Source organism: Anser anser, assembly GCF_964211835.1.
Source record: "Anser anser genome assembly, chromosome: 29".
In the NCBI taxonomy this organism is placed as follows: Eukaryota; Metazoa; Chordata; class Aves; order Anseriformes; family Anatidae; genus Anser; species Anser anser.
Genome location: NC_139750.1, coordinates 871,609 through 894,941, shown reverse-complemented (window position 1 = coordinate 894,941; position 23,333 = coordinate 871,609). Strand labels below are relative to the sequence as shown.

The 23,333-nt window shown below is 52.4% G+C and overlaps 1 protein-coding gene across 1 annotated transcript; it reads right to left on the bottom strand.

The window, feature by feature from the left end:
- Positions 1–805: 805 nt before the first annotated feature.
- Positions 806–13,183, bottom strand: LOC310887862 (olfactory receptor 14C36-like). Its single transcript, XM_083814040.1, has 2 exons — positions 12,166–13,183; positions 806–1,287 (listed from the first exon to the last, which is right to left on the bottom strand). Exons 1-2 carry the CDS (start codon positions 13,042–13,044, stop codon positions 1,201–1,203), a joined length of 966 nt encoding a protein of 321 aa, XP_083670166.1. The 5' UTR covers positions 13,045–13,183; the 3' UTR covers positions 806–1,200.
- Positions 13,184–23,333: the final 10,150 nt, after the last annotated feature.

The window sequence follows — 23,333 nt, the reverse complement described above, 5'->3', positions numbered from 1 at the left end:
GCTTATTGAATTGGGCTCACTCAGGTTCATCTAACCACATCCACTCCATAAGCATCTCACATGGACAAGGAAAACACATACTCTGTGTCTCTGCTGCTGTCATCTTCAGGAGATCCACAGCCCCCACCCTCTCACCCCAAAAACCCTACAGCTCTCAGGCCAGTCCCGCTTCCCCAGCACAGCACACCAAAACACTGGTGGCTCTGGGGCTCCTCAGGCAGCACCACCGCACACACACAGCGCCCTGCTCTGCTCCCGGGACACCCCATGTCCCACACAGCCTTGCCTCAGGCCAGCACGTCTGGGCTGGCCGGAGCAGCCATTCCTGCAGCCCCTGCTCATGCTGGCAACAGCTCCTGAGCTGGCGGTGCTGCTCTGCAGAGTGAGGGGGCTGTGGTTAGCGGGGCCGTGGGGGCACTCTGCAGGGCCGTGCTGGTCAGGCTGGGAAGGCAGAGCCAGGTGGTGGGGGGCACTGCCACTGACTGCCTCCCACACAAGTGGTTCTTTGGCCATGGAGGGTGCGCACAGATAGCCGGCCTTCTTCAGAGTCAGAGACTCATGGAAGAGAAACAAACAAAGCCAGAAGCCTCCTTCGAGTCCATCCCTTTGCAATATCCATGAGAGCAGCTTTGGGAGAAGAGCTGAGCCTTCAGGCACTGCCCTCAGCAGATCCCCTTTTATGCTGGAGATGCTGGTGTGGAGCCAGCTGTGTTAGAGAAGTGCCCCTGGCCTGTCCCTGCCTGTGGACACAGGACTGCCCCACAGCAGCACGGTGAGCAAGCGACAAGAGCAATCAGTCCTCACAGCAACACAAGGGCTCCGAAGGAGAGCATGGGGGGTGAAGTAAAGCAGATCGGGATAGACCAATCGCTGGGGCTCCCTGGCAGTGCTGCTGTGCCAGGACTCTTCTCCCCTTCAACTTTTGCACACAGCCAATTGCCCCTGCACCTCCACCACAGGTCTCCGAGAAAGGATCTCAGGCAAGCAAGTCGGTGCTTTCTCTTTATTTGAAGACACAGATAGCCTGGCTTCTAGTTTATACCAAGTCTTGAAATCACATGGGACAGGTAGATAGTGAAATGCATAATGAATGAATAATATTATCTCTTTGTGGACAACACTATCGTAGGTAAAGCAGGGGAAAAAAATATAATGCACACGCACACAGAACACCAACATCTAGGCCTCTAATGAGTTACATTATGAGTGATATGCAGAAGAAAACAGGCCATTTATTGTTTCAGAAAAACATCCACTCATCACTTTTCTAACTGCATCCTTGAGCTCCTGGTTCCTCATGCTGTAGATGAGGGGGTTCACTGCTGGAGGCACCACCGAGTACAGAACTGCCACCAAAAGATTCAGGGAGGAGGAGGACATGGAGGGGGGCTTCAGGTAGGAAAATGTGCCAGTGCTGATGAACAGGGAGACCACAGCCAGGTGAGGGAGGCATGTGGAAAAGGCTTTGTGCTGGCCCTGCTGGGAGGGGATCCTCAGCACAGCTCTGAAGGTCTGCAAATAGGACACCACAAGGAAAGCAAAACACCCAGATGCTACAGCGACACTAATAATAAGAAGCCCCGTTTCCTGGAGGTAGGCATCGGAGCAGGAGAGCTTGAGGATCTGGGGAATTTCACAGAAGAACTGGTGCAGGGCATTGCCTTGGCAGAGAGGGAGGGAAAAGGTATTGGCAGTGTGCAGCACAGCATAGAGAAAAGTACTGCCCCAGGCAGCTGCTGCCATGTTGACACAAGTCCTGCTGTCCATTATTGTCCCATAGTGCAGTGGTTTGCAGATGGCAATGTAGCGGTCATAGGCCATGATGACGAGAAGAGAAAACTCTGCTGTAAGGAAAAAGAAAAAGAAAAAAACCTGAGCAGCACAACCTGCATAGGAAATGGCCCTGGTGTCCCAAAGGGAGTTGGCCATGGCTTTGGGGACAGTGGTGGTAATAGTGCCCATGTCTAGGAGGGCGAGGTTGAGGAGGAAGAAGTACATGGGGGTGTGGAGGCGATGGTCGCAGGCGACGGCTGTGAGGATGAGGCCGTTGCCCAGGAGGGCAGCCAGGTAGATGCCCAGGAAGAGCCCGAAGTGCAGGAGCTGCAGCTCGCGCGTGTCTGCAAATGGCAGGAGGAGGAACTCGTTGGGGTAGCTGCTGTTGGACATTGGCTGCCTCTGCACATTTGAAACTTGTCTAGGAGAAAAAGTAAATGACAAGACCACCCCTTCCTGCACCCCAGCTGCAAAGCCTGAGGCTAGTTCCACAAGTAGGAAACACCATGTCCTGTCCCTTTGATATTTATGGCAAATAACCGCTGTCTGGAAATTGCCTTTCTCCTCTACAGTAGAGAATCTCTGAGATTCTTCTTGAAATACCCCATAGGCTGCAGAATTTGCCAGCGAATCTGGAGATGGCACCAGGATCAACAGCTGCGTTGCCCTGCAGCCAGACACTTACCCTGTTCAGGGCTGGGAAGATTTCTCCTGCAGTGAGCTCTCAGCAGCCCCCCTCCACACTGCCTTTAACATCTCCCTCCCTTCTCTCAGCCGCCCTTGTCCCCTGCAGGCAGTGCCCCCAGCCCTGCTGCGCTGTGCAGAGGAGCTGCTCCTGGGCAGAGCTGTCTCTCTGCAGCACTGCCCGCTTGCCAGGAGCTCCCCCTGGGCCCAGGAGCCCGGCCCAGCTCAGCAGCACAGGGAGCTCTTGACAAGTCCCTGGGCCTCCAGGGGAATCAACTGTGAAACAGACTGAAGTAATCATTTATGTTCCTTCCCTCCACTGGAGAGGGACCACTGCCCTTCCTCATTTCAGAAGAGGTATGATGTCCAAGGATCACCTTTCCAGGTCCTGGTTTCAGGCAGAACACGCACCCAAGGATCTCTTTCCTCCTGCTGAGGGAAGGGTTTCAGCTGAGTCAAACCAGGCATCTCATACTTTATTTGCAATCCAGAGGCTAGAAGGGGGCTTAGCTGCCTCTCCCATGCCTCACAGAAGCCCACAGGAGTTGGAATTCCTCTTGCCTTGGTTCAGGTGGGCACAAATCAGGCAGCTGTATGTCAGCTGCTTGTCTCAGCTCCCAGCACATTGAATGGAGACAGAGACCAGGAGGGAGCTGGTCAGATGCAGACACCAGGTGACATTGGAGATGCCAGAGTGACATTTGAGTGACATTTGATGTGCCAAATTCCTCTGGGCCATAGAGATTTCATTATTGCGTGTCCAATATAATATAGCTGTAGCCATTGTTCAATAGCAAAGAAATAAAAGGTGAGCTATGACCTAGTTGCCATCACTGAAACCTGGTGGGACCACTCCCATGACTAGAGTGCTGCAATGAATGGTTATAGGCTCTTCAGAAGGGACAGGCAGCACAGACGAGGTGGTGGTGTGGCTCTCTATATTAGAGAGTGTTTTGATGTTGTAGAACTCGAGTCTGGGAATGATAATGTTGAGTCCTTATGGGTTAGGGTCAGCGGAAAGGCCAACAAGGCAGGCATCCTGGTGGGGATATCTTACAGACTGCCAAACCAGGATGAGGAGACAGAAGAGGTATTCTACAAGCAGACTTTGAGGTGTTCGGGACACTGGTTGGCAGAGTCCCTTGGGAGGCAGTTCTGAAGGGCAGAGGAGTCCAGGAAGGCTGGGCACTCCTCAAGAAGGAAATCTTAAAGGTTCAAGAGCAGACTGTCCTCACATGCCCAAAAATGAGAGGGCGTGGAAGAAGACCGGCCTGGCTGAACAGGGAGCTGTGGCTAGAGCTTAGGAAAATAAAGAGTTTAGGACCTTTGGAAAAGAGGGCGGGGCACTCAGGAGGACTATAAGGATGTTGTGAGGCTGCGCAGGGACAAAATTAGAAAGGCCAAAGCTCATCTGGAGCTCACTCTGGCTACTGCTGTTAAAGATAACAGAAACGTTTTTATAAATGCATAAACACAAGAAGGAGGACTAAGGAGAATCTCCATCCTTTACTGGATGCGGGGGGAAACTTTGTGACAAGAGATGAGGAAAAGGCTGAGGTGCTTAATGCCTTCTTTGCCTCAGTCTTTAGCAGGAAGACCAGTTGTTCTCTGGGTACCCAGCCCCTGAGCTGGTGGAAGGGGATGGGGAGCAGAATGTGGCCCTCATAATCCACAAGGAAATGGCTGGCGACCTGCTAGAGCACTTAGATGTACGCAAGTCAGTAGGGTCAGATGGGATGCACCTGATGGTACTGACAGAACAGGCGGAAGAGCTGGCCAAGCCACTTTCCATCATTTATCATCAGTCCTGGCTATCAAGGGAGGTCCCAGTCAACTGGTGGCTAGCAAACGTGATGCCAATCTACAATGAGGGCTGGAGGGTGGACCTGGGAAACTATAGGCCTCTTAGTTTCACTTCAGTACCAGGGAAGCTCATGGAACAGGTTATCTTCAGCGTCATCACAAGGCACTTGCAGGGTAACCAGGTGATCAGGTCCACTGAGCATGGGTTTATGAAAGGCAGGTCCTGCTTAACATACCTGATCTCCTTCTATGACAAAGTGACGCACTTAGTGGATGAGGGAAAGGCTGTGGATGTGGTCTACCTTAACTTCAGTAAGGCTTTTGATATGGTTTCCCACAGCATTCTACTGAAGAAACAGGCTGCTGATGGCTTGGACTGGCGTACGCTTCGTTGGGTTAGAAACTGGCTGGGTAGCTGGGCCGAAAGAGTCATGGTGAATGGAGGACTCCACGAGTGACCAGCAGTTGGAGGCCAGTCACTAGTGGAGTCCTCCAGGGCTCAGTACTGGGGCCAGTTCTCTTTACTATCTTTGTTGATGATCTGGATGAGTGGATGGAGTGCATCCTCAGTAAGTTTGCAGATGACACCAAGTTAGGTGCATGTGTCGATCTCTCTGATGGTAGGAAGGCTCTGCAAGAGGATCTGCATAGGCTGGATGGATGGGCTGAGGCCAACTGTATGAAGTTCAACAAGGCCAAGTTCTGGGTCCTGCACTTGGGGCACAACAACCCCAAGCAGCGCTACAGGCTGGGAGATGAGTGGTTGGAAAGCTGCCTGGCAGAGAAGGACCTGGGAGTATTAGCTGATAGTCCGCTGAATATGAGCCAGCAGTGTGCTCAGGTGGCCAAGAAGGCCAACAGCATCCTGGCTTGTATAAGAAACAGTGTGGCCAGCAGGACTAGGGAAGTGATTGTCCCCCTGTACGCGGCTCTGGTGAGGCCGCCCCTCGAGTACTGTGTTCAGTTTTGGGCCCCTCACTACAGGAGGGACATTGAGGTGCTGGAGCATGTCAAGAGAAGGGCAACGAAGCTGGTGAGGGGTCTGGAGAACAAGTCTTGTGAGGAGCGGCTGAGGGAGCTGGGGTTGTTTAGCCTGGAGAAGAGGAGGCTCAGGGGCGACCTTATCTCTTTCTATAGGTACCTTAAAGGAGGCTGTAGCGAGGTGGGCATTGGTCTATTCTCCCACATGTCCTTTTATAGGACAAGGGGGAATGGGCTAAAGTTGCGCCAGGGAGGTTTAGGATGGACATTAGGAAAAACGTTTTTATCAAAAGTGTTGTTAAGTATTGGAATGGGCTGCCCAGGGAAGTGGTTGAGTCACCATTCCTGGACGTCTTTAAAAGACGTTCAGATGTAGAGCTTAGTGATACGGTTTAGTGTAGGACTTGTTAGTGTTAGGTCATAGGTTGGATTAGGTGATCTTGGAGGTCTCTTCCAACCTAGATGATTCTGTGATTCTGTGGTTCTGTGATAATGTCAATTATTACAGGAACGGTCAATATTCTGTGTGTCTGTGTATGTGTATGTTTATTACAACATTTCCTTATTTTTAATTTGGCTAATTTTTCACATTAAAATTGTATTATTCATCCCCTTTCCATTTCAGTATCTACTTGTTGAGCATAGTTCAAAGTCTCTGCACACAACGAGCCAGGCTCTCTGTGAATATAAACAAAAGAAAGGAGCCTGTACTGTCTTCTTTGTCTGACGTCCTTCCTCTGAGACCTGGTCTGGATCTGCAGGGGCAGTGCCCGTGTGCAGGGGTGCTTAGGAAAAGAGTCCCATCCCAGCAGCACGGCCAGGGAGCAGCAGCGCTTGGTGCGTGCAGAGCTGCTCTCTTGCCACTGCCGTCCTCTCCTGCTGAGCCCTGCTGGTGGGGTCAGGCCCGGCTGCTCCTGTAGCTTGGTGCCAGTGCTGCTGTGGGGCTGTGCTGGGACTGCAGGCAGGGACAGGCAGTGGGCACGGCAGTGGCACAGCTGGCCTCCACTTGCTGCAGCACTTCCCTCCTAAGAGGGGATCTCCTCCGGGCACTGCCTGAAGGCTGAGGCCTTCCTGCAAAGTTGCTGTCAAGAACAAGCCCAAGGAAGAGACTCCAAAGAGGCTCTGTGCTTTGCTGCTTTCCAGATGGGCTCAGGGTGGTGAGAGCAGAGTCCCAGCATGGAGTTTAGGGATCTGGGGCTGGTTCACAAGTTCCCTGTTAGTTGATAGTGGCTATGCAGCTGATAAATATTTCTAATTCCTAGACACTCGGGCTCCACAGAACATGATGGTGCTGATGGCAGATGAGTTTCTTTTTTCCTGGAGGGAGCCAGGAGTTTCCAGGAGAGCCCAGGTGATCTGCAGGGGCTATATGAGGCTGGGAGACAACCGCAGAGCGTGAGCCTGTCCAAGGTGGACTGACCAGAGCTCAAGTGCTCAATGTGGTGTGAGCAGGCAGAGGAGAGCTCTGCAGCCCCAGGGCACGCAGCAGCCCCAGCAAAGGAGTCTGGCGAGTGATTCCTTGCAGCCCTGGGGCAATGGCAGTGACCCCATGAGCTGGGTCTGCCTCCCAGCCTGCCCAGCACGGCCCTGCAGAGTGCCCCTGTGCCCCGGGCACCACAGCCCCCTCGCTCTGCAGAGCAGCACTGCCATCTGGGGCTGGGGGTGGGGCTGGGGCGGGGGCTGGGGCCGGGGCTGGGGCTGGGGCTGGGAAGGCGCTTCCCCTGAGTGTCTTCTAGGCCAGCTTCAGGCACATGGCTTCTGGATGTGAGCATGATCTTCACTGTGCACAAGGAGCTGAGAGACCACAAACAGGCACGGGGCTGGAACATTGCCTGCAAGGTCCCTCCTGCCCTAGCACCTCACAGGAGTGACACAGAACTGGCTGCTGTGCGTCAGAGAGGCTGTGAGTCCAGCAGCAGTGCCATGGGCTTGAAGGATCACAACCAGCTCACTTCTACCTGGGCAGATTCTGGCCCAAGAAGGGGGTGTTTTGTAGGTATGGTATTAGGAGGGCAGTGGTGCCTCAGAAGCTCTAAGTCCAGTAGGAAGCGAATGGCTGTTAAACGGCCTGTGAGTTGACTTCTTTCTGAAGTAGCTGACAGGTCATCCCTTGACTTCTGGCTGGGATCTGTGCCTTTAGGCTCACATCTGCTGGTCTCCATGACAGGCCAGCAGATGCAACTGCTTTGCACATAGTTTGTGAGATCCTCTCTTCCTAAGGACCTGGTAGGCCCCATTGAGGAAGAGGTCTTGAACGGGTGTTGTCATGTCAGAGGTTTCAGCTTTTGCCTCATTCATCCTTCAGGGCTGCTTTCAGTTTTCTACACAGAGGGGGCCACTGCCTCCCAGATGCCTGGGAGAACACAAAGCCTTCACAAGGCCATGGAAAAAGTTACCCTGAGTCCATAGGAACCATTCTAGAACCAAAACGTGTAGGCAGGAAGCGCACTTTTGTGGTGTTGCAGAGCTGCTGGGCACATTGTGCAGGGTGCTCCGACAGCCTTTGTGTCCTTCTCCATGCTGGCTTAGGAGCTGCTTCTTTCTCAGGAACAGAGGAGCCAACAGAGGTGAGACAGATACTCTGAGTTCATGAAAGCCATCAGAAAGCTGCCCCTAAGAAAATGAGTGATATCGGGAGGGCAGGAGGAGCCTGGCCAGGAGAGATGTGAGATTTAAGGGAGGAAAGAGGAGCTTGGAGAGCAGAAGCTAACGATTTTGGAGAGGTAAGAATATTCAGGTAATGTTGATCCCACCATAAAGCTGACTTAAAGCAGTCATGTGAGGCCCTTACCCTAGTTTAACCTGTTACATTAATACCTAAATCTAAATGCCACTCCACACCCTGACAGGAATCCACTGCTCTAAATTTTGACCACAATATCCCTTGAAGCCAAAATTAGTCCACAACACCTCTCCGTTACCTTTACTCTCTTGCTCACCCTGATCCCTGCCCTTAACACTAGCATTGAAATGCTCTATTTAACCCTAGTCTTCCAGCAGACCTAAACAAAAACTCAAACAAAGAGCTTGACCATACCCTAACCACAGACCTGACACCCCAAGCAGAACACCAAACCCTCCCACTAAATATCTGCTTAGTCTCTCAGCCAGAAAGGTTCGCCGTAGTCCCTAATGCCATACATGAACAACTATCATCCAAAGCCTGTCTTCCTGTGCATTAACCTTCCCACCTTTAACCCTTTTCCTAACCCTTAACTTTAGGTTCTTCTTCCATTGGGGGAGGGCAGGAATCGTGAGATTGCGGTGCATTCAAATGTGAATGTGAGGGGCCATGGATCTGAGCAGCTTGTAGGCCACAAGGAGGAGATGGGTGGGAATGCTCTGATGAGCTCAGCTCTGCCTCAGGATCTCCTGCCCCAGCAGTATGAATGTGACTGTGGAAGGGACTGTGAGGTCACCTCTGTCTCTGCAGTTGATAGGGCAGCAGCAGGAACGTGTCACGGAAAGGGACTGTGAGGTCACTTCTGTTTGAAGTATCTGACAGGTCATGCTTTCACCTAGGATCTGTACTTTTCAGCTGACATCTGCCAGTGGTCCTGCAAGGCCAGCAGAAGGCACCTGGTTGGCATGCTGACTGTGGGATCCCCTCTGCCTACACACCCAGGAGGACCCAGACAGAAAGAAGGCCTGAATATGGGTTGTACTGTCCCTTCTGCTTGAGTACATGAGTGGACAGCAGCTGGCGCAAGGCTTGGTTGTGTCTACACAAGAAGCTGCAAGGCCAGCAGCAGGACCATGGCTTGGAAGATGCTGGTGAGGTAACTTCTGTCTGGTTGGCTGACAGGCCACTAGAAGGCTGATGGGTTGGGATGCCTACTTCAGGAGTGGTTTCCACCCTGATGGACCTTTCTGTGGTAGTAGGAAAGAGCAGGAGAGAAAAAAATTGCCACAAAGTGCACCTTGGAAGGTTGGCACTGGTCATGAAGAGGAAGAAATGTCCCTCAAAGGGTTGTGCTGTGGTGCCAGAGGTCACCCAATGAGTGTCTGTGATCAGACCATGGCTTTGTGTTTCAAGGAACAGCTGGTGAGGGTTGACGAGACATCGGTGAAACCACGGAAATGCCGGGATGAGAGCAAGGTGGTGAACAGAGATGGGTGTCTGCAGCCTTCAAGGAAATAGGGCAAAGTGTGGGGCAGCATAGGGAAGCCTGGAGAGGACAAAGAGGTGGGTGCTGGCAAAGAGAGAAGGCCCCAGCAGCCCTGACATTTTTGTCCCCTTGGATAGAGCTTCTGAGGAGATGAGATACAGTCATTGCAAGGGGGCTCATTGCTTTCCTGAGACCCTGTGCAGAGGCAGGGAGGTGTCATACCATTGTTCTTCTTGTGGCAGCTCACTGCTCACCAGATCCCACAGACCCCCAGCAAGAGCCCTGAGCCAGACGTGGGGGTGCAGGAACTTCCCTGCCAGTGGCTGGAGTCAGGACCTGGCCCTTTTACTTCACCACCACAAACCCAGAATTTTCTCAACACAGTGCTTTGCCTATCTGTAAACATGGCCTCCAATTATCTGCCCTAACAAGTCCCTGAGGAGAATCTCTTGGTAACGGCCCTCAGTGGGGCCCATTAATACTCCAAGTCACTTCAACTTTTCCTTCTGACTTTATTTTCTCAAGCAATTGCATCATTCTCCTCTCAGTATCTCAGGTTCAGAGACTGAGCATCAAAATCCACCATGGAATTCATTAAAATGCAGAAACACCTAAGGAACCATATGTCTTCCATAGTTTTATTCAAGTCTTCAGGACTTGGACAGCTAATGCAGTCATGGTGCAGTTAAGGAGGAAGATTTCAAAAAGCACCTAATAAAAATCTTTTCTCGTTTTAAAAGCTGAATTTTGTTGCATTTCAGCTTTGAGCATCTTTCTTCAATTAATATTAATCCAGGGCTTCTCCTATGGAGATGTCCATAGGGAGGAAAAGCAGACTCTTGAGGTCTGACAGTGCATGGAGAACCTTGCTCCTCACCACCCCAACCCTGACATTTCTCTCATTGGCCACCTGGCACTCGCATCACTTTTTCTTACACCAGCCTTCTGCACTGAAGTCTGCAGCTGGATGTTACAGCCCCTTTGCACCAGCTCCCACCTGCTTTCCTTAGAGACCTGGCTGCACACAGACACAGAAGGGTTTTTCCTCATTTTCAAACAAACAACAGGAAAACATGCAGCAATTTTCCAAACAGCAAAGCAAGCTCCTCATCTTGAATGTCTTCAGTGAGGTTTACCTTCCCAAAAGGATGACTGTAAATTAAGGATTTTATACTGATTGATAGGAAATTATAAGTATTAAGATAAGTATTATTCCGTATGATCCTAATTCAATGATAAATGATGAGGAGCTTGCTACAGAAACAATTAGGCAGACTGCTAATAGATGGGCAAGCTTGAACTCAATGAAGCTCAAAGCAGCAACTGGGTCAGTGAGAGCGGCCTGAATGATCAAAGAGTAAGGGGAGGGCAAACCAGGAGGAACATGGGAAGTGCATAGGTCCAGACAGGCAGCTGGAAAGGGCACATTCAACAGGGATTGTTTATTCGAGATGGGTGGAAGTACCTGGAAGATGAGGGAGTACACCATGATGGACAAAGCGATGACAATGCAAGTACAGGTGACCATCAGTATTTCTTCTCCTCTGATGAATATAGATCCTGAAAATTCACCTGAAGAAGGATGTAGGTCACTGGTGAAGGAACTGTCTTTTTGTGCCATCACCAACGCGGATTACAAAAACACTTCCACACATAACAGTAATACGTCCCACCCCATCTTTGTTATCCTGTGGGGCAGGGGAGATGGAGCTGACAGTCAAGGGACATGTGGGTGTGGAAGGTGGGGCCCAGCAGAGACAAGGAGTCAAGGCATTGGGGTGGGGGCGGTCAGGAGGAGCAGCCGAAGGGGTGGTGCTGCTTGTGCGGACACGTTTTTGCCAGCAGCCTCAGTGAGCAGCAGCTATGTGGAGGTGAGGGGAGGCCAGGAAGTATGGACCTGGACAACCCTGGACACTCCATGACTGCCTTGCAGGTCCTGACAGGCTGCGGTGAGGGGACGAATGCCCTGGGCCCCCTCCTGCTCTGCCCAGGCCAACAAGGGCCCAGAGCGGCCTCCTCTCCCCTGCCCCTGCAGCTCTGGTTCCCTTCCCCAGCCCTGGCTCTGCAGCACCAAGCCCTGCTGGGAGCCCTCCCCTGCATGCTCCCACCGCTCCCTGACGCTGCTGTTGCCCTCTGCCAGGCACTGCCCAGCCCAGCCCAACCCCTGCCCACCTCTCCCCACCTCCCGGACCTCTCCCCAACACAGCCCAGCCCAGCAGCCCAGGCTGGGCTGGCCCCAGGGCAGTGCCCACCGCAGGCTGCTGCAGGGCTCTGGGCACGGCCACCACAGCCCCAGCCCCTCGCAAGGCACCGCAGCTGCTGGGACAAAGGCGGCTCTGGGCCTCCCCAGCGGCCCCCAGGCTGGGGCCAGCTATGGCTCAGGAAATGGAGGTCAGTGAAGCTGCAGACTGCCCCACCGAGTAGTGAGGGGCAGCCCCTGGGGTCTTGGCCCTTAGACCCTCCTCTGTGCTGGAGTTGCTCCCCCTGCTGCAGAGGAGATGGGAAGAGACAGGCCCTGAGACCAGTGAATATCTCTTGGCTTCTTTATTGACTTTCTCTGCGCAGGAAGATTGGTTCTTAAAGTACCACAGACGACTGGGTCAAAACAAAAGTCAACAGGTAGGAAGATAAGAAGAAACTTCTTTAAATAGAAATAATACTATCACATGTTTAAAAAAGTAATAATAAAGACAATTTCAAAATATTTTCCTAACATTTTGTGAGAAGCCCTGTTACTACTGTTAACATGATGGGCATATTACCGATGCTGAAGAAGCATGTATGCAAATAGTTTCCTTACTGCATTGTTCAGTTCCTGGTTCCTCATGCTATAGATGAGGGGGTTCACTGCTGGAGGCACCACCGAGTACAGAAATGACACCAGCAGGTCCATGGATGGGGAGGAGATAGAGGGTGGCTTCAGGTAGGCAAAGAAGCCAGTGCTCACAAAGAGAGAGACCACGGCCAGGTGAGGGAGGCACATGGAAAAGGCTTTGTGCCGGCCCTGCTCAGAGGGCATCCTCAGCACGGCCTTGAAGATTTGCACATAGGACACCACAATGAAAACAAAACAACCAAATGTTAAAGAAAGACTAAAGACAAGTAGTCCAACTTCCCTGAGGTAGGCATGTGAACAAGTGAGCTTGAGGATCTGGGGGATTTCACAGAAGAACTGGTCCACTGCATTGCCTTGGCAGAGGGGGAGGGAAAATGTATTGGCCGTGTGCAGGACAGCATCAAGAAAGCCACTGCCCCAGGCAGCTGCTGCCATCTGGGCACAAACTCTGCTGCCCAGGAGGCTCCCGTAGTGCAGGGGTTTGCAGATGGCAATGTAGCAGTCATAGGCCATGACAGTGAGGAGGGAATATTCTGCTCCAAGCAAGAAGAATAAAAAGAAGACCTGGGCAGCACATCCTTCATAGGAGATGGCCCTGTTGTCCCAGAGGGAATTGGCCATGGCTTTGGGGACAGTGGTGGTAATAGTGCCCAGGTCGAGGAGGGCGAGGTTGAGGAGGAAGAAGTGCATGGGGGTGTGGAGGCGGTGGTCACAGGCTACGGCTGTGAGGATGAGGCCGTTGCCCAGGAAGGCAGCAATATAGATGCCCAGGAAGAGCCCGAAGTGCAGGAGCTGCAGCTCGCGCATGTCTGCGAATGGCAGGAGGAGGAACTCGCTCACTGAGCTGACGTTGGGCATGGGGTTCTTCCCAAGGAGGAAAAAACATTAATAAAGTCAACATACCTGGGGGAAAAAAAATAAGCTTTAATAAACAAGAAGACATACCTGAGAAAAACTTGTTCCATTTCTCATATAACTCCCCTGAGAACAATTTTCCCCTTTCAGGCAGATATTTAGCAGATCACTTTCATGTGCTCTACTTGATGCTGCCTGAGGGTGTCCCCGGGAGCAGGGATTCTGCTGTGGGCAATGCAGGAATCAGTCTTGCCCCACAGCCAGAGGTAAAGGTGAACATGGGGTAATCTTAGATTCAATCACCTGATAATAAAGAACTTTTCCATATTGTTACTCATAATTCACCCAACAGCACAGCAGGGCTGTGAGGATTTATTTTTTTGTTTTCTGTCTAGCTGCCAACCCCATCCTGAGGACTTTTTCTAAAGCATAAATCCTGGGCATTTCAAATGAAACCTTGTGGATCCTCAGACACAAGGGGATGGAGCCTTCAGTGCAGTGTCCTTCAGAGAGGACAGCCATGGCTGGTCTCATTTGACCTGTGCTGGCAACACTTTGTGGTGCAGGACAATTGCACTCAGAGGTTCATAGAGGCACAGATTCATAGAATATCCTGACATGGAAAGGACCCACAAGGATAACCAAATCCCAGCCCTGAATCGGTACATGAACACCCAAAAACTGGTCCATATGCCTGAGGGGGTTGTCCAAATGTCTGTTGAATTCTGGCAGCCTCAGTGCTGTGACCACTTCCCTGTGGTGCCTGTTCCAGTGCCTACAAAACCGTGACAATGCTGGGAGTAAAGGAATCCAGGTTCAAAGGGCACATCTCCAGACCCCTCACCCTGTCCCTGTACCCCCCTACCATTCAAGCACACCGAGGGCTCACTCCATGTGCATCTGAAAGCCCCATCCCCTGCCAGCCTGGAAACAAGAACAGCAGCAGCACGGCCAGGTGGAGAAGCCGGGAGGAATGCCAGCGTGCTGCTGCCACAGAAGGCAAGGCCAAGGTGGGACAGACACTCAGCAGACCCTCCTGTGCTGCAGCTCTGCCTGCAGAGGAGGCAGCTCCTGCTGGGGACACCAGGGGCTTGAGGGCAGAGGGTCTGCTGGTGGGAGAGGAGATCAAGGGGTGTCCCAGGGAAGGCGCCTGCCCTGCAGGGGATGGCAGGGAGGTGCCTGAGCCCTCCCTTGCACAGCATTTCTGGGAGTAGCTCCCTCTCACCACCTGCCCATGTCCCTGCTGGGAGCTGGTTCTGTGTCCCCATTTATCCTCTCTGTCCATACTCACAGACCCCATCCCTGCCTCCCCTCCACTGCAGGAATCTGAAAGCTACAGAATGCAGCCATACCCTTCAAGTAGCCCCTGCCTTGGTGTTCCTTTTGAACAAATCAGGTCATAAATTCCATTCTCTGAAGCATCTTCCACTCTGTGCTGGAGTAACAGAGAGAACTATCCAGAAGATGATATCAGGCATCAGATATGCCAGCTGCAGGTGACCTCGCTGGGAACTGCATGTGCATTGCCCTCATGCCAGAGACTCACGGTGCCAACAGCCTGTAGATCTGTCCTGCCACAAGCTGCCCTCTGTTGTTGCGCTCCTCACTGCCTCCAAGCCCTCTCTCCTTCTCTCCTCTCCCTGTGCCACCTGCGGTCAGAGCCCCCAGCCCTGCTGCGCTGTGCAGAGGAGCTGCTCCTGGGCAGAGCTGTCTCTCTGCAGCGCTGCCCGCTTGCCAGGAGCTCCCCTTGGTCCCAGGATCCCGGCGCAGCTCAGCAGCACAGCACCTCACCATAACATCACTCGTTGGGCTCCCTCGAGGTGTCCCCAAGGCCTCAGGGCTGACAGCTCCTGAAGGCAGCAGGGTCTCTCCTGGGGTGTGGTGTTTGAAGCAGACTGAAGTCATCACCGACTGCTCCTCGCTGAACATGGGAGAGACGCATTTTAGAAGTGTGATTTGTGCTGCTAGAGTCTGGTTGTCAAGCATGTTGTGCTTTAACCTGGCAGGCAGCTCAGCACCACACAGCTCACCCTCACCCCCCAAAAGCTCACGTGTTGAGATAAGGACAGTTTGATAGGACAGAAAAAGAAGAGAGAATAATGATGATGATGATGATAATATGTAAAAAGCGAGGATGCACAATGCAATTGCTCACCACCGTGCTGAACGTTGCCCAGCCCGTGCCTTTACAGTGGCCCCCTTGACCATGACCAGCCTGCATCAGGATCCACTGTGCCGGTCTCTTATTTTTTTTTCAGTGCAAAATCATATTTCAGAAGGATTTGGTACATGTTCTTCCCTTTCTCAAGAACAGTCTCTGCTTTCTAACCCCACATAATAATGCCATCAACGTACTGCTGGTGTTCAGGAGTTTCCCCCAGTTCCAGGGCGGTCTGAATCAGTCCATGGCAAATGGTAGGGCTGTGTTTCCACCCCTGAGGCAGCTGATTTCAGGTGGACTGGACTCCCCTCCAAATTAAAGCAAACTGTGGCCTGCATGCTGCTGGAGAAAAATGTTTTAGGGATATTAATTGTGACATAGCAGTAGGCTGCCTTTGACTCCAGTTTGTGTCGATGGGGGAGGGGGAGATCATCAGGGATGCTGGGGATAAGGTACGGGATGACATGCCATCCCACTCACGCCAGCTGAACACCAGAGCCGGCAAAGGACGCCCAGAGCCTAGAGAGGGAACAGAGCTTAACAGGAGAGCTCCCACGGGCCCACATGGATGAGTTAAAGTTGCCCCATCCAGAAAGGCAGACGCATTGGGAGCCCAACTCAAACACCTCTATGTAAATGCACGCAGCATGGGGAATAACCAAGGGGAACTGGAGGTGTGTGTGCGGTTGCAGGGTTATGATCTCGTTGCAATGACTGAGACGTGGTGGGACATCTCCCGTTACTGGAATCTGGCCATGGACGGCTTTGTGATTTTAGTGAGGACGGGCCAGGAAGGCGAGGTGGTGGAGTTGCTCTTTATGTCAGTGAGCAACTGGAATGTATGCAGCTCTGCCTAGGGGGGAAGAAAGTGCAAGTCGAGAGCCTATGGGTGAGGATCAAAGGGCAGGCCAACAGGGGTGACAGTGTGGTGGGTGTTTACTACAGGCCACCGGATCAGGAAGAGGAGGTGGATGAGGCCTTCTACAGGCAGCTGCAAGTTGCCTCACGTTCTCAGGCCCTGCTTCTTATGGGGAACTTTAACCACCCAGATATTTGCTGGGGAGACAACACAGCTCAGAACAAATGGTCCAGGTGGTTGCTGCAGACCATGGCAGATAACTTCTTGACGCAGCAGGAAAGTAAGCCAACAAGAAGGGCACTGCTGGACCTGGCACTAACAAACAGAGATGGTCTAGTTGGGAACGTGAAGGTTGAGAGCAGTCTTGGCTGCAGTGATCATGAGATGTTGGAGTTCAAGATCCTGGGAGAAGGAATCAGGGCAAAAGGAGGACTGCAACCCTGGATTTCAAGAGAGCTAACTTTGACCTCTTCGGGGACCTAATTGGAAGAATCCTTTGGGCCAGGGCCTGAGGGGAAAGGGGGTCCAGGAGAGCTGGCTGATGGTGGTGCTGATGGTGGTGCTGATGGTGAGAGCTGGATGATGGTTCAAGCACCACTTCCTCCAAGCTCAGGGTTGGTGCATCCTTACAAGAAAGAATTCGAGGAAGGGAACAGGAGAACTGCGTGGATGGGCAAAGAGCTCTTGGGAAAACTTAAACAGAAGAAGAAAATGTACATGATATGGAAGAAGGAACAGACGACTTGGGTGGAATTTAAGAACATTGTCAGAGAATGCAGGGATGCAATGAGGAAGGCCAAGGCCCAGTGAGAATTACATTTAGTGAGAGACATCAAGGATAACAGGAAGACCTTCTTCAAATACATCAGCAGCAAAAGGAAGACTGAGGAAAATATGAGTGGTTAGGTAAAGGAGGTGGGTACCTTGGTGATGGCGGATACAGAGAAGGTGGAGTTACTGAATGCCTTTGTTGCTTCGGTCTTCACTGCTAAGGCTAGAACCCAAGCACTACTGAGCCTGGAAACAAGAGGGAAAACCTGGAGGGAAGAAGACTTTCCCCATGGTGAAGGGGATTGGCTTAGAGGTTATTTAGGCAAGGCAGACACCCAGAAATCTGTGGGTCCCAATGGGATGCACCTGAGAGTGCTGAGGAAACTGGCAGGCGTTATTGCTAAGCCACTCTCTATCATGTTCAAAATGTCTTGGAGGACAGGAGAGGTGCTTGAGGACTGGAAGAAAGCCAGCATTACTCCAGTCTTCAAGGAGGGCAAGAAGGAAGACCCAGGCAACTACAGGCCAGTCATCCTCACCTCCACCCCTGGAAAAGTGATGGAGCAGCTCATCCCTGAGGCCATCTCTAAGCACATGGAGGAAAAGAAGGTGATCAGAAGCAGTCACCATGGATTCATCAAGGGGAAGTTGTGTTTAACCCACCTGGTAGCCTTCTACGATGAGATGACTGGATGGATGGATGGATGGATGGATGGATGGATGGATGGATGGATGAGGGGAGAGCAGTGGATGTTGTCTACCTTGACTTCAGCAAGTCTTTTGACACTGTCTCCCATAACATCCTCCTGGGCAAGCTCCGGAACTGTGGGATCCATGAGTGCACAGTCAGGTGGATCAAGAACTGGCTGGATGGCAGAGCTCTGTGTTGTGCTCAACGGTGTTGAGTCTAGTTGGAGGTCTGTGGCTCGTGGTGTCTCCCAGGGGTCAGTACTGGGTCCAGTGCCATCCAACTTATTCATCAGTGATCTAGATGAAGGGGCAGAGCACACCCTAAGCAAGTTTGTGGATAATACAAAGCTTGTCAAAGTGGCTGACACATCAGAGGCCTATGCGGCCACTCAGAAGGACCTGGACAGGCTGGAGAGTTGGGCAGAGAGGAACCTCATGAGGTTCAACCAGTGCAAGTGCAGGGTCGTGCACCTGGGGAGGAACAACCCCGGGCACCAGTACAGGTTGGGGGCTGACCTGCTGGAGTGCAGCTCTGCAGAGGGGGACCTGGGAGTCGTGGTGGAGAAGTTAGCCATGAGCCAGCAATGTGCCCTTGTGGCCAAGAAGGCCAATGAGATCCTAGCCTGCATCAGGAGTGTGGACACCAGTTCGAAAGAGGTGATCCTCCCCTTCTGCTCAGCCCTGGTGAGGCCACACGGGGAGTACTGTGTCCAGTTCTGGGCTCCCCAGTACAAGAGGGACGTAGAACTTCTGGAGAGGGTCCAGTGTAGAGCCACAAAGATGATTAAGGTATTGGAGCAACTGTCCTGTGAGGAAAAACTAAGCAAGCTGGGTCTGTTTAGCCTAGAGAAGAGGAAATTGAGAAGGGATCTTATCAACCTTTATAAATACTTGAGGGGACAATGTGAAGTGGATGGGGCCAAACTCTTCTCAGTGGTGGTGAGTGATAGGACAAGGGGTAATGGGTATAAATTGAATGACAGGAGATTTCATTGCCATATGAGGAAGAACTTCTTTACAGTTTGGGTGACAGAGCACTGGAACAGACTGCCCAGAGAGGCTGTGGAGTCTCCTTCTTTGGAGATATTCAAAATCCACCTGGATGCGATCCTGTGTAACATGCTCTGGGTGAGCCTGCTTGAGTAGGGGGGTTGGACTAGATGATCTCTGGAGGGCCCTTCCAACCACAACCATTCTGTGATTCTGTGAAATAAATAAAAAGATGTTGTGTTGTTGTTCTTCTCGGTGTGTAAGAAGTCTTCATTTTCAGAATTTTGTAGCTTGTCTAGCAGATTTATGATTTTTTTCATAGGTCTGGGACATGTCCCAGCAAGATGAGGACGTTCCTTCTATGCAAATATAAATTTATATAGATATTTCCAAAAATGCATGTCCTTCCAATAACATAAATTGAGGTACTATATCCCCCAAACATATTTATCTTGGTATATTTCACATCTACGTTTCATATTTAAATGGATTTGAAAGCAATAGTCTTTAGAGGTTGAGTAGATCCTGCCTTTACTTCTTTCCCATTGGGCTACAGCTGCTAGCAGTTTCCTCATATCATCTCTGTTTATGACCCAGAGAAATCTGACACCACAAATGTCACTCACTTGTCACTCTGACACCTCCAATGTCACCAGGGGTCTGCATCTGAACATCTCCCTCCTGCCTTCCACCTCCATTAAATGTGCTGGCAGCTGAGACACGCAGCAGACATGCAGATGTCTGGTTTGTGCCCACCTGAACAAAGACGAGAGGAATCAATCCCAACTCCTGTGGGCTTGTCAGAGGCATGGGAGAGACAGCTAAGACCCCTTCTAGCCTGTGGACCTCAATCAAAGAATGAGATGCCTTGCTTGACTCAGATGAAAAACTTCCCTCAGCAGGGGGAAGGCAAATCCCTCCCTGTCCTTCCCTGGGTGTTCTGCCTAAAACCAGGACATGGAAAGGTGATTCTTGGACCTCATACTTTTTCTGATATGAGGAACGACAGTGCTGGAAATGAGTTTTCTTCCCCAGTGGAGGGAAAGAACATCAGTGATTACTTCAGTCTGTTTCAAAGCCGATTCCCCTGGAGGCCCAGGGACTTGTCAAGAGCTCCCTGTGCTGCTGAGCTGGGCAGAGCTCCTGGGACCAAGGGGAGCTCCTGGCAAGCGGGCAGCGCTGCAGAGAGACAGCTCTGCCCAGGAGCAGCTCCTCTGCACAGCGCAGCAGGGCTGGGGGCACTGCCTGCAGGGGACAAGGGCGACTGAGAGAAGGGAGGGAGATGTTAAAGGCAGTGTGGAGGGGGGCTGCTGAGAGCTCACTGCGGGAGAAATCTTCACAGCCCTGAACAGGGTAAGTGTCTGGCTGCAGGGCAGCACAGCTGTTGTTCCTGGTGCCATCTCCAGATTTGCTGGCAAATCCCACAGCCTATGGGATCTTTCAGGAGGACTCAGGACTCAGGAGGAGTTTTTTTGGATAACAGAAGAATGACAAGCTCTAGAGCAGGGATTACCTGCCCTAACTGTCAGAGGGACAGGACATGAGGGCTCCTTCTCACAGGGCCAGCTCCAGGCTGTGCAGCCAGGGTGCAGGTAGGGGTGGCCAGGGCTGTGGTGCAGAGCAGGGTCCCTGCTGTGCCCCAGGGGCTGTGTGCTGGGACAGGGCCTCTGCCACCTGCCAGGCTCAGCACCCAACCTGCCCGGGGAGCTTCCCAGGGAGATGCAGGGAGAAGCTGTGGGTGGAAGGAACCCTCCTGGCAGGGCAGGACAGGGAAAAGGCAGTGCAGATTCCTGCTGGTGCCCAGAGGCTGGTACCTCTTGCAGCCTGCTCACAGCTTCACAGCACTCCCGTAACATGTCAGAAGGGAATCTTCAAGAGGAAGGTCACAGAAAGGGATTCTTGAAGTGAGTTGTTCTGTGCTTTGAGTTTTCTCATGCAAATGCTCCTGAAAAGTACCCTGGGACCAGAGGTCTTCAGGGCAGAGCTGAGCGTATAATGTGTCGGACTGGGTCTGTGAGCACTGGCAGACAGGAGATGCTCCCAGGCAGCAGAGACCTGGCAGGGATGGAAAGGGAACTGCTGCCCGAAACACCAAGGGAGGGGGGAATTAAGTCACCCCCTGCCCTGCCTGCAGTGCAGGCACCTTCTCTGCAGCAACCCCCTGCTCTCCTCTGCCACCCAGAAAATCTTCTGCCCTCAAGGCCGGTGGGTTTCAGAACTAGTGGCAGACCAACTGCAGGGAGGAGAAATGCCCCAGTGCCATCTGCCTGTCCCTGTCCTGCCTCCCTTGGCAGGAGCACTGGGACAGTTCACCATATTTCCCCTTCTGTCCCTAGAGTTCCCCTTCTGGACCCTAGAGTGTACAAGCAGCTCCCAACCCACCCGGCACAGGCCCCAACCCCCCCACAGACACAGGCCCCAAAGGTGTACAAGCAACTCCCCACCCTCCCCAGAGGCAAGCCCCAAAGGTGTACAAACAGCCCCAACCCCCCAAGACCCAGACCCCTACAGTGTAGAAGCAGCTCCCAACCCCCCTCTCCCCCCAAGGCAGGCCCTAACAGTGTACAAGCAGCTCCCAACCCCCCCAGACACAGGCCACAAAGGTGTACAAGCAGAGTGGCATCCCAACTGCAGGGAGGAGAAATGCCCCAGTGCCATCTGTCTGTCCCTGTCCTGCCTCCCTTGGCAGGAACACTGGGGCATTTCACCATATTTCCCCATCTCTCCTTGCCGTCTTTGTCCCAGCTAAACCCTGTGGGGTCTGGGCCCTGCAGTGTGTGGGGCTGGCAATGAGCTGGCCCTCCCTGCAGGACACCCCATCTTCAGGACATCTCTCTCTTTCCCTGGGTCGTCCTGCTGGGCTGCAGGCTGCCGTCCACAAGGGCACAGCTCCCCCAAGGCAGCTTTGCTATCTAGGAGCCCGATGCAGAAGACAGCTCACTGCTAAGGTGATGGAAATGCTGCTGGATGGTGTCTGTGGGCAACTGCAATGAGCCCTCTGTGTCTTTGGCTGGGAGGGGAGAGCTGAGGTCCTCCTCAGGTACACCGACATGGGGCGGGGAGTTGTTGATTCGCACTTTCAGACTGGATTCGTCTGCTCTCAGCAGTGTCCAGGTTCTCCTCAGGGGAACATCTGGGTGTAATCATGCTCCCATCCTCAAAGAGCTGCCAGCACAGGGCACCTGAGCCTGGGACTGAGGGACAGACTGGCTGTCCACCCTCGGCACTAAGAGACAGTCCCTTTGCCTCTCAGGACCCACAAGATTTCACTTTGATCACAGCTGTTTGTGGTGAGATCACACTGTTTGTGGTGAGAAAAGCAGGTTTGGGGTCATTCTGGAGGGGAACAGAGAGTGTGGGGTGCGGAAACCTGTTCTTGGGTCTGTTTGGAGAGGAACCTGTCAGTTTGTGGGGGGAAATGCCCTTTCTGGGATCCCTAACCCTAAAACATAACCCTAAACCCTAACCCTAACCCTAATCCGAACTCTAACCCTAGACCTAACCCTAACCATAGCCCTAAAACTAACCCTAGCCCTAACCCTAACCGTAAAACACATTACCGAAAATCCTAAACCCTAAGTCAAGCCCTAACACTAACCCTAACCTTCTAACCCTAAACCTAACCCTAACCTTCAAACCCTAACCCTAACCCGAAACCCTAACCCTAAACCTGACCCTAACCCTAACCCTAAACCTAACCCTAAACCTAACCCTAATCCAAACCTAATGCTAACCCTAACCCTAACCCTAACACTAACCCTAGCCCTACCCCTAGCCCTAGCCCTAGCCCTAGCCATGACCGTGACCCTAACCCTGACCCTGACTCTGACCCTAACCCCTAACCCTTACCCTAACCCCTAACCCCTAAACCCTAACCCTAACCCCTAACCCTAACCCTAACCCCCTAACCCTCTAACCCTAACCCCCAACCCTAAACCTAACCCTTACCCTAACCCTAACCCTAACCGTAACCGTAACCCTAACCCTAACCCTAACCCTAACCCTAATCCAATATGGCCTCTCAGAAGCCCAGTGCCGGAAAACTACATCTCCCGGCATTCCCCGGACTCCCAACATGGCCGCCCGGTAAGCGGCTTCTCGAGAACTACACCTCCCGACATGCTCTGGGAAGGAAACATGGCCTCCCGGAAACCCGGTGCCCAAGAACTACATTTCCCAGCACTTCAAGGAAAATTGAGCCTCGCACCTTGCCGTAGGACGCCATGTTTTGCTCTGTTACATTCCCCGTTCTGTTTTGTGTTTGTGGAGGTTTTCCCCCCGTTTTGGGGGTTTCCCCTCAATTTCGGGTTTTCACCTCTCCATTTCAGGGTTCTTCCCCACAATTTTGGGGTTCCTTCCCCTAATTTGGTGCTTCGCCCCCCCAGTTTTGGGGTTCCCCCTCCATTTTGGGGACCCCCCCCCCCCCCAATTCCAAGCCCCCCACAATTTTGGGGTCCCCCACCATCTTTTTTTGGCCTGCCACCCTAATATTAAGGTTCTTTTCCCCAATGTTGGGGTTCTCCCCACATTTTTGAGGTTCCTTCCCTTAATTCGGGGCTTCGCCCCCGAGATCTGGGGCTTTAACCCCAATTTTGGAGTCCCCCACCCTCCTTTTTTGGGTCTCCCCCTAATATTAAGAGTTCTTCCGCCCAATTTTGGGGGATCCCACAATTTTGAGATTCCTTCCCCTAACTTGGGGCTTCAACCCTTCTATTTTGGGGGGGCTCCCACCCTCTTATTTTGGCCTTCCGCCCTAATATTAGGCCTAACCCCTAAGAACCCTGCCCCCTAACCCTACGGCACCCACGGATCTAACCCTAA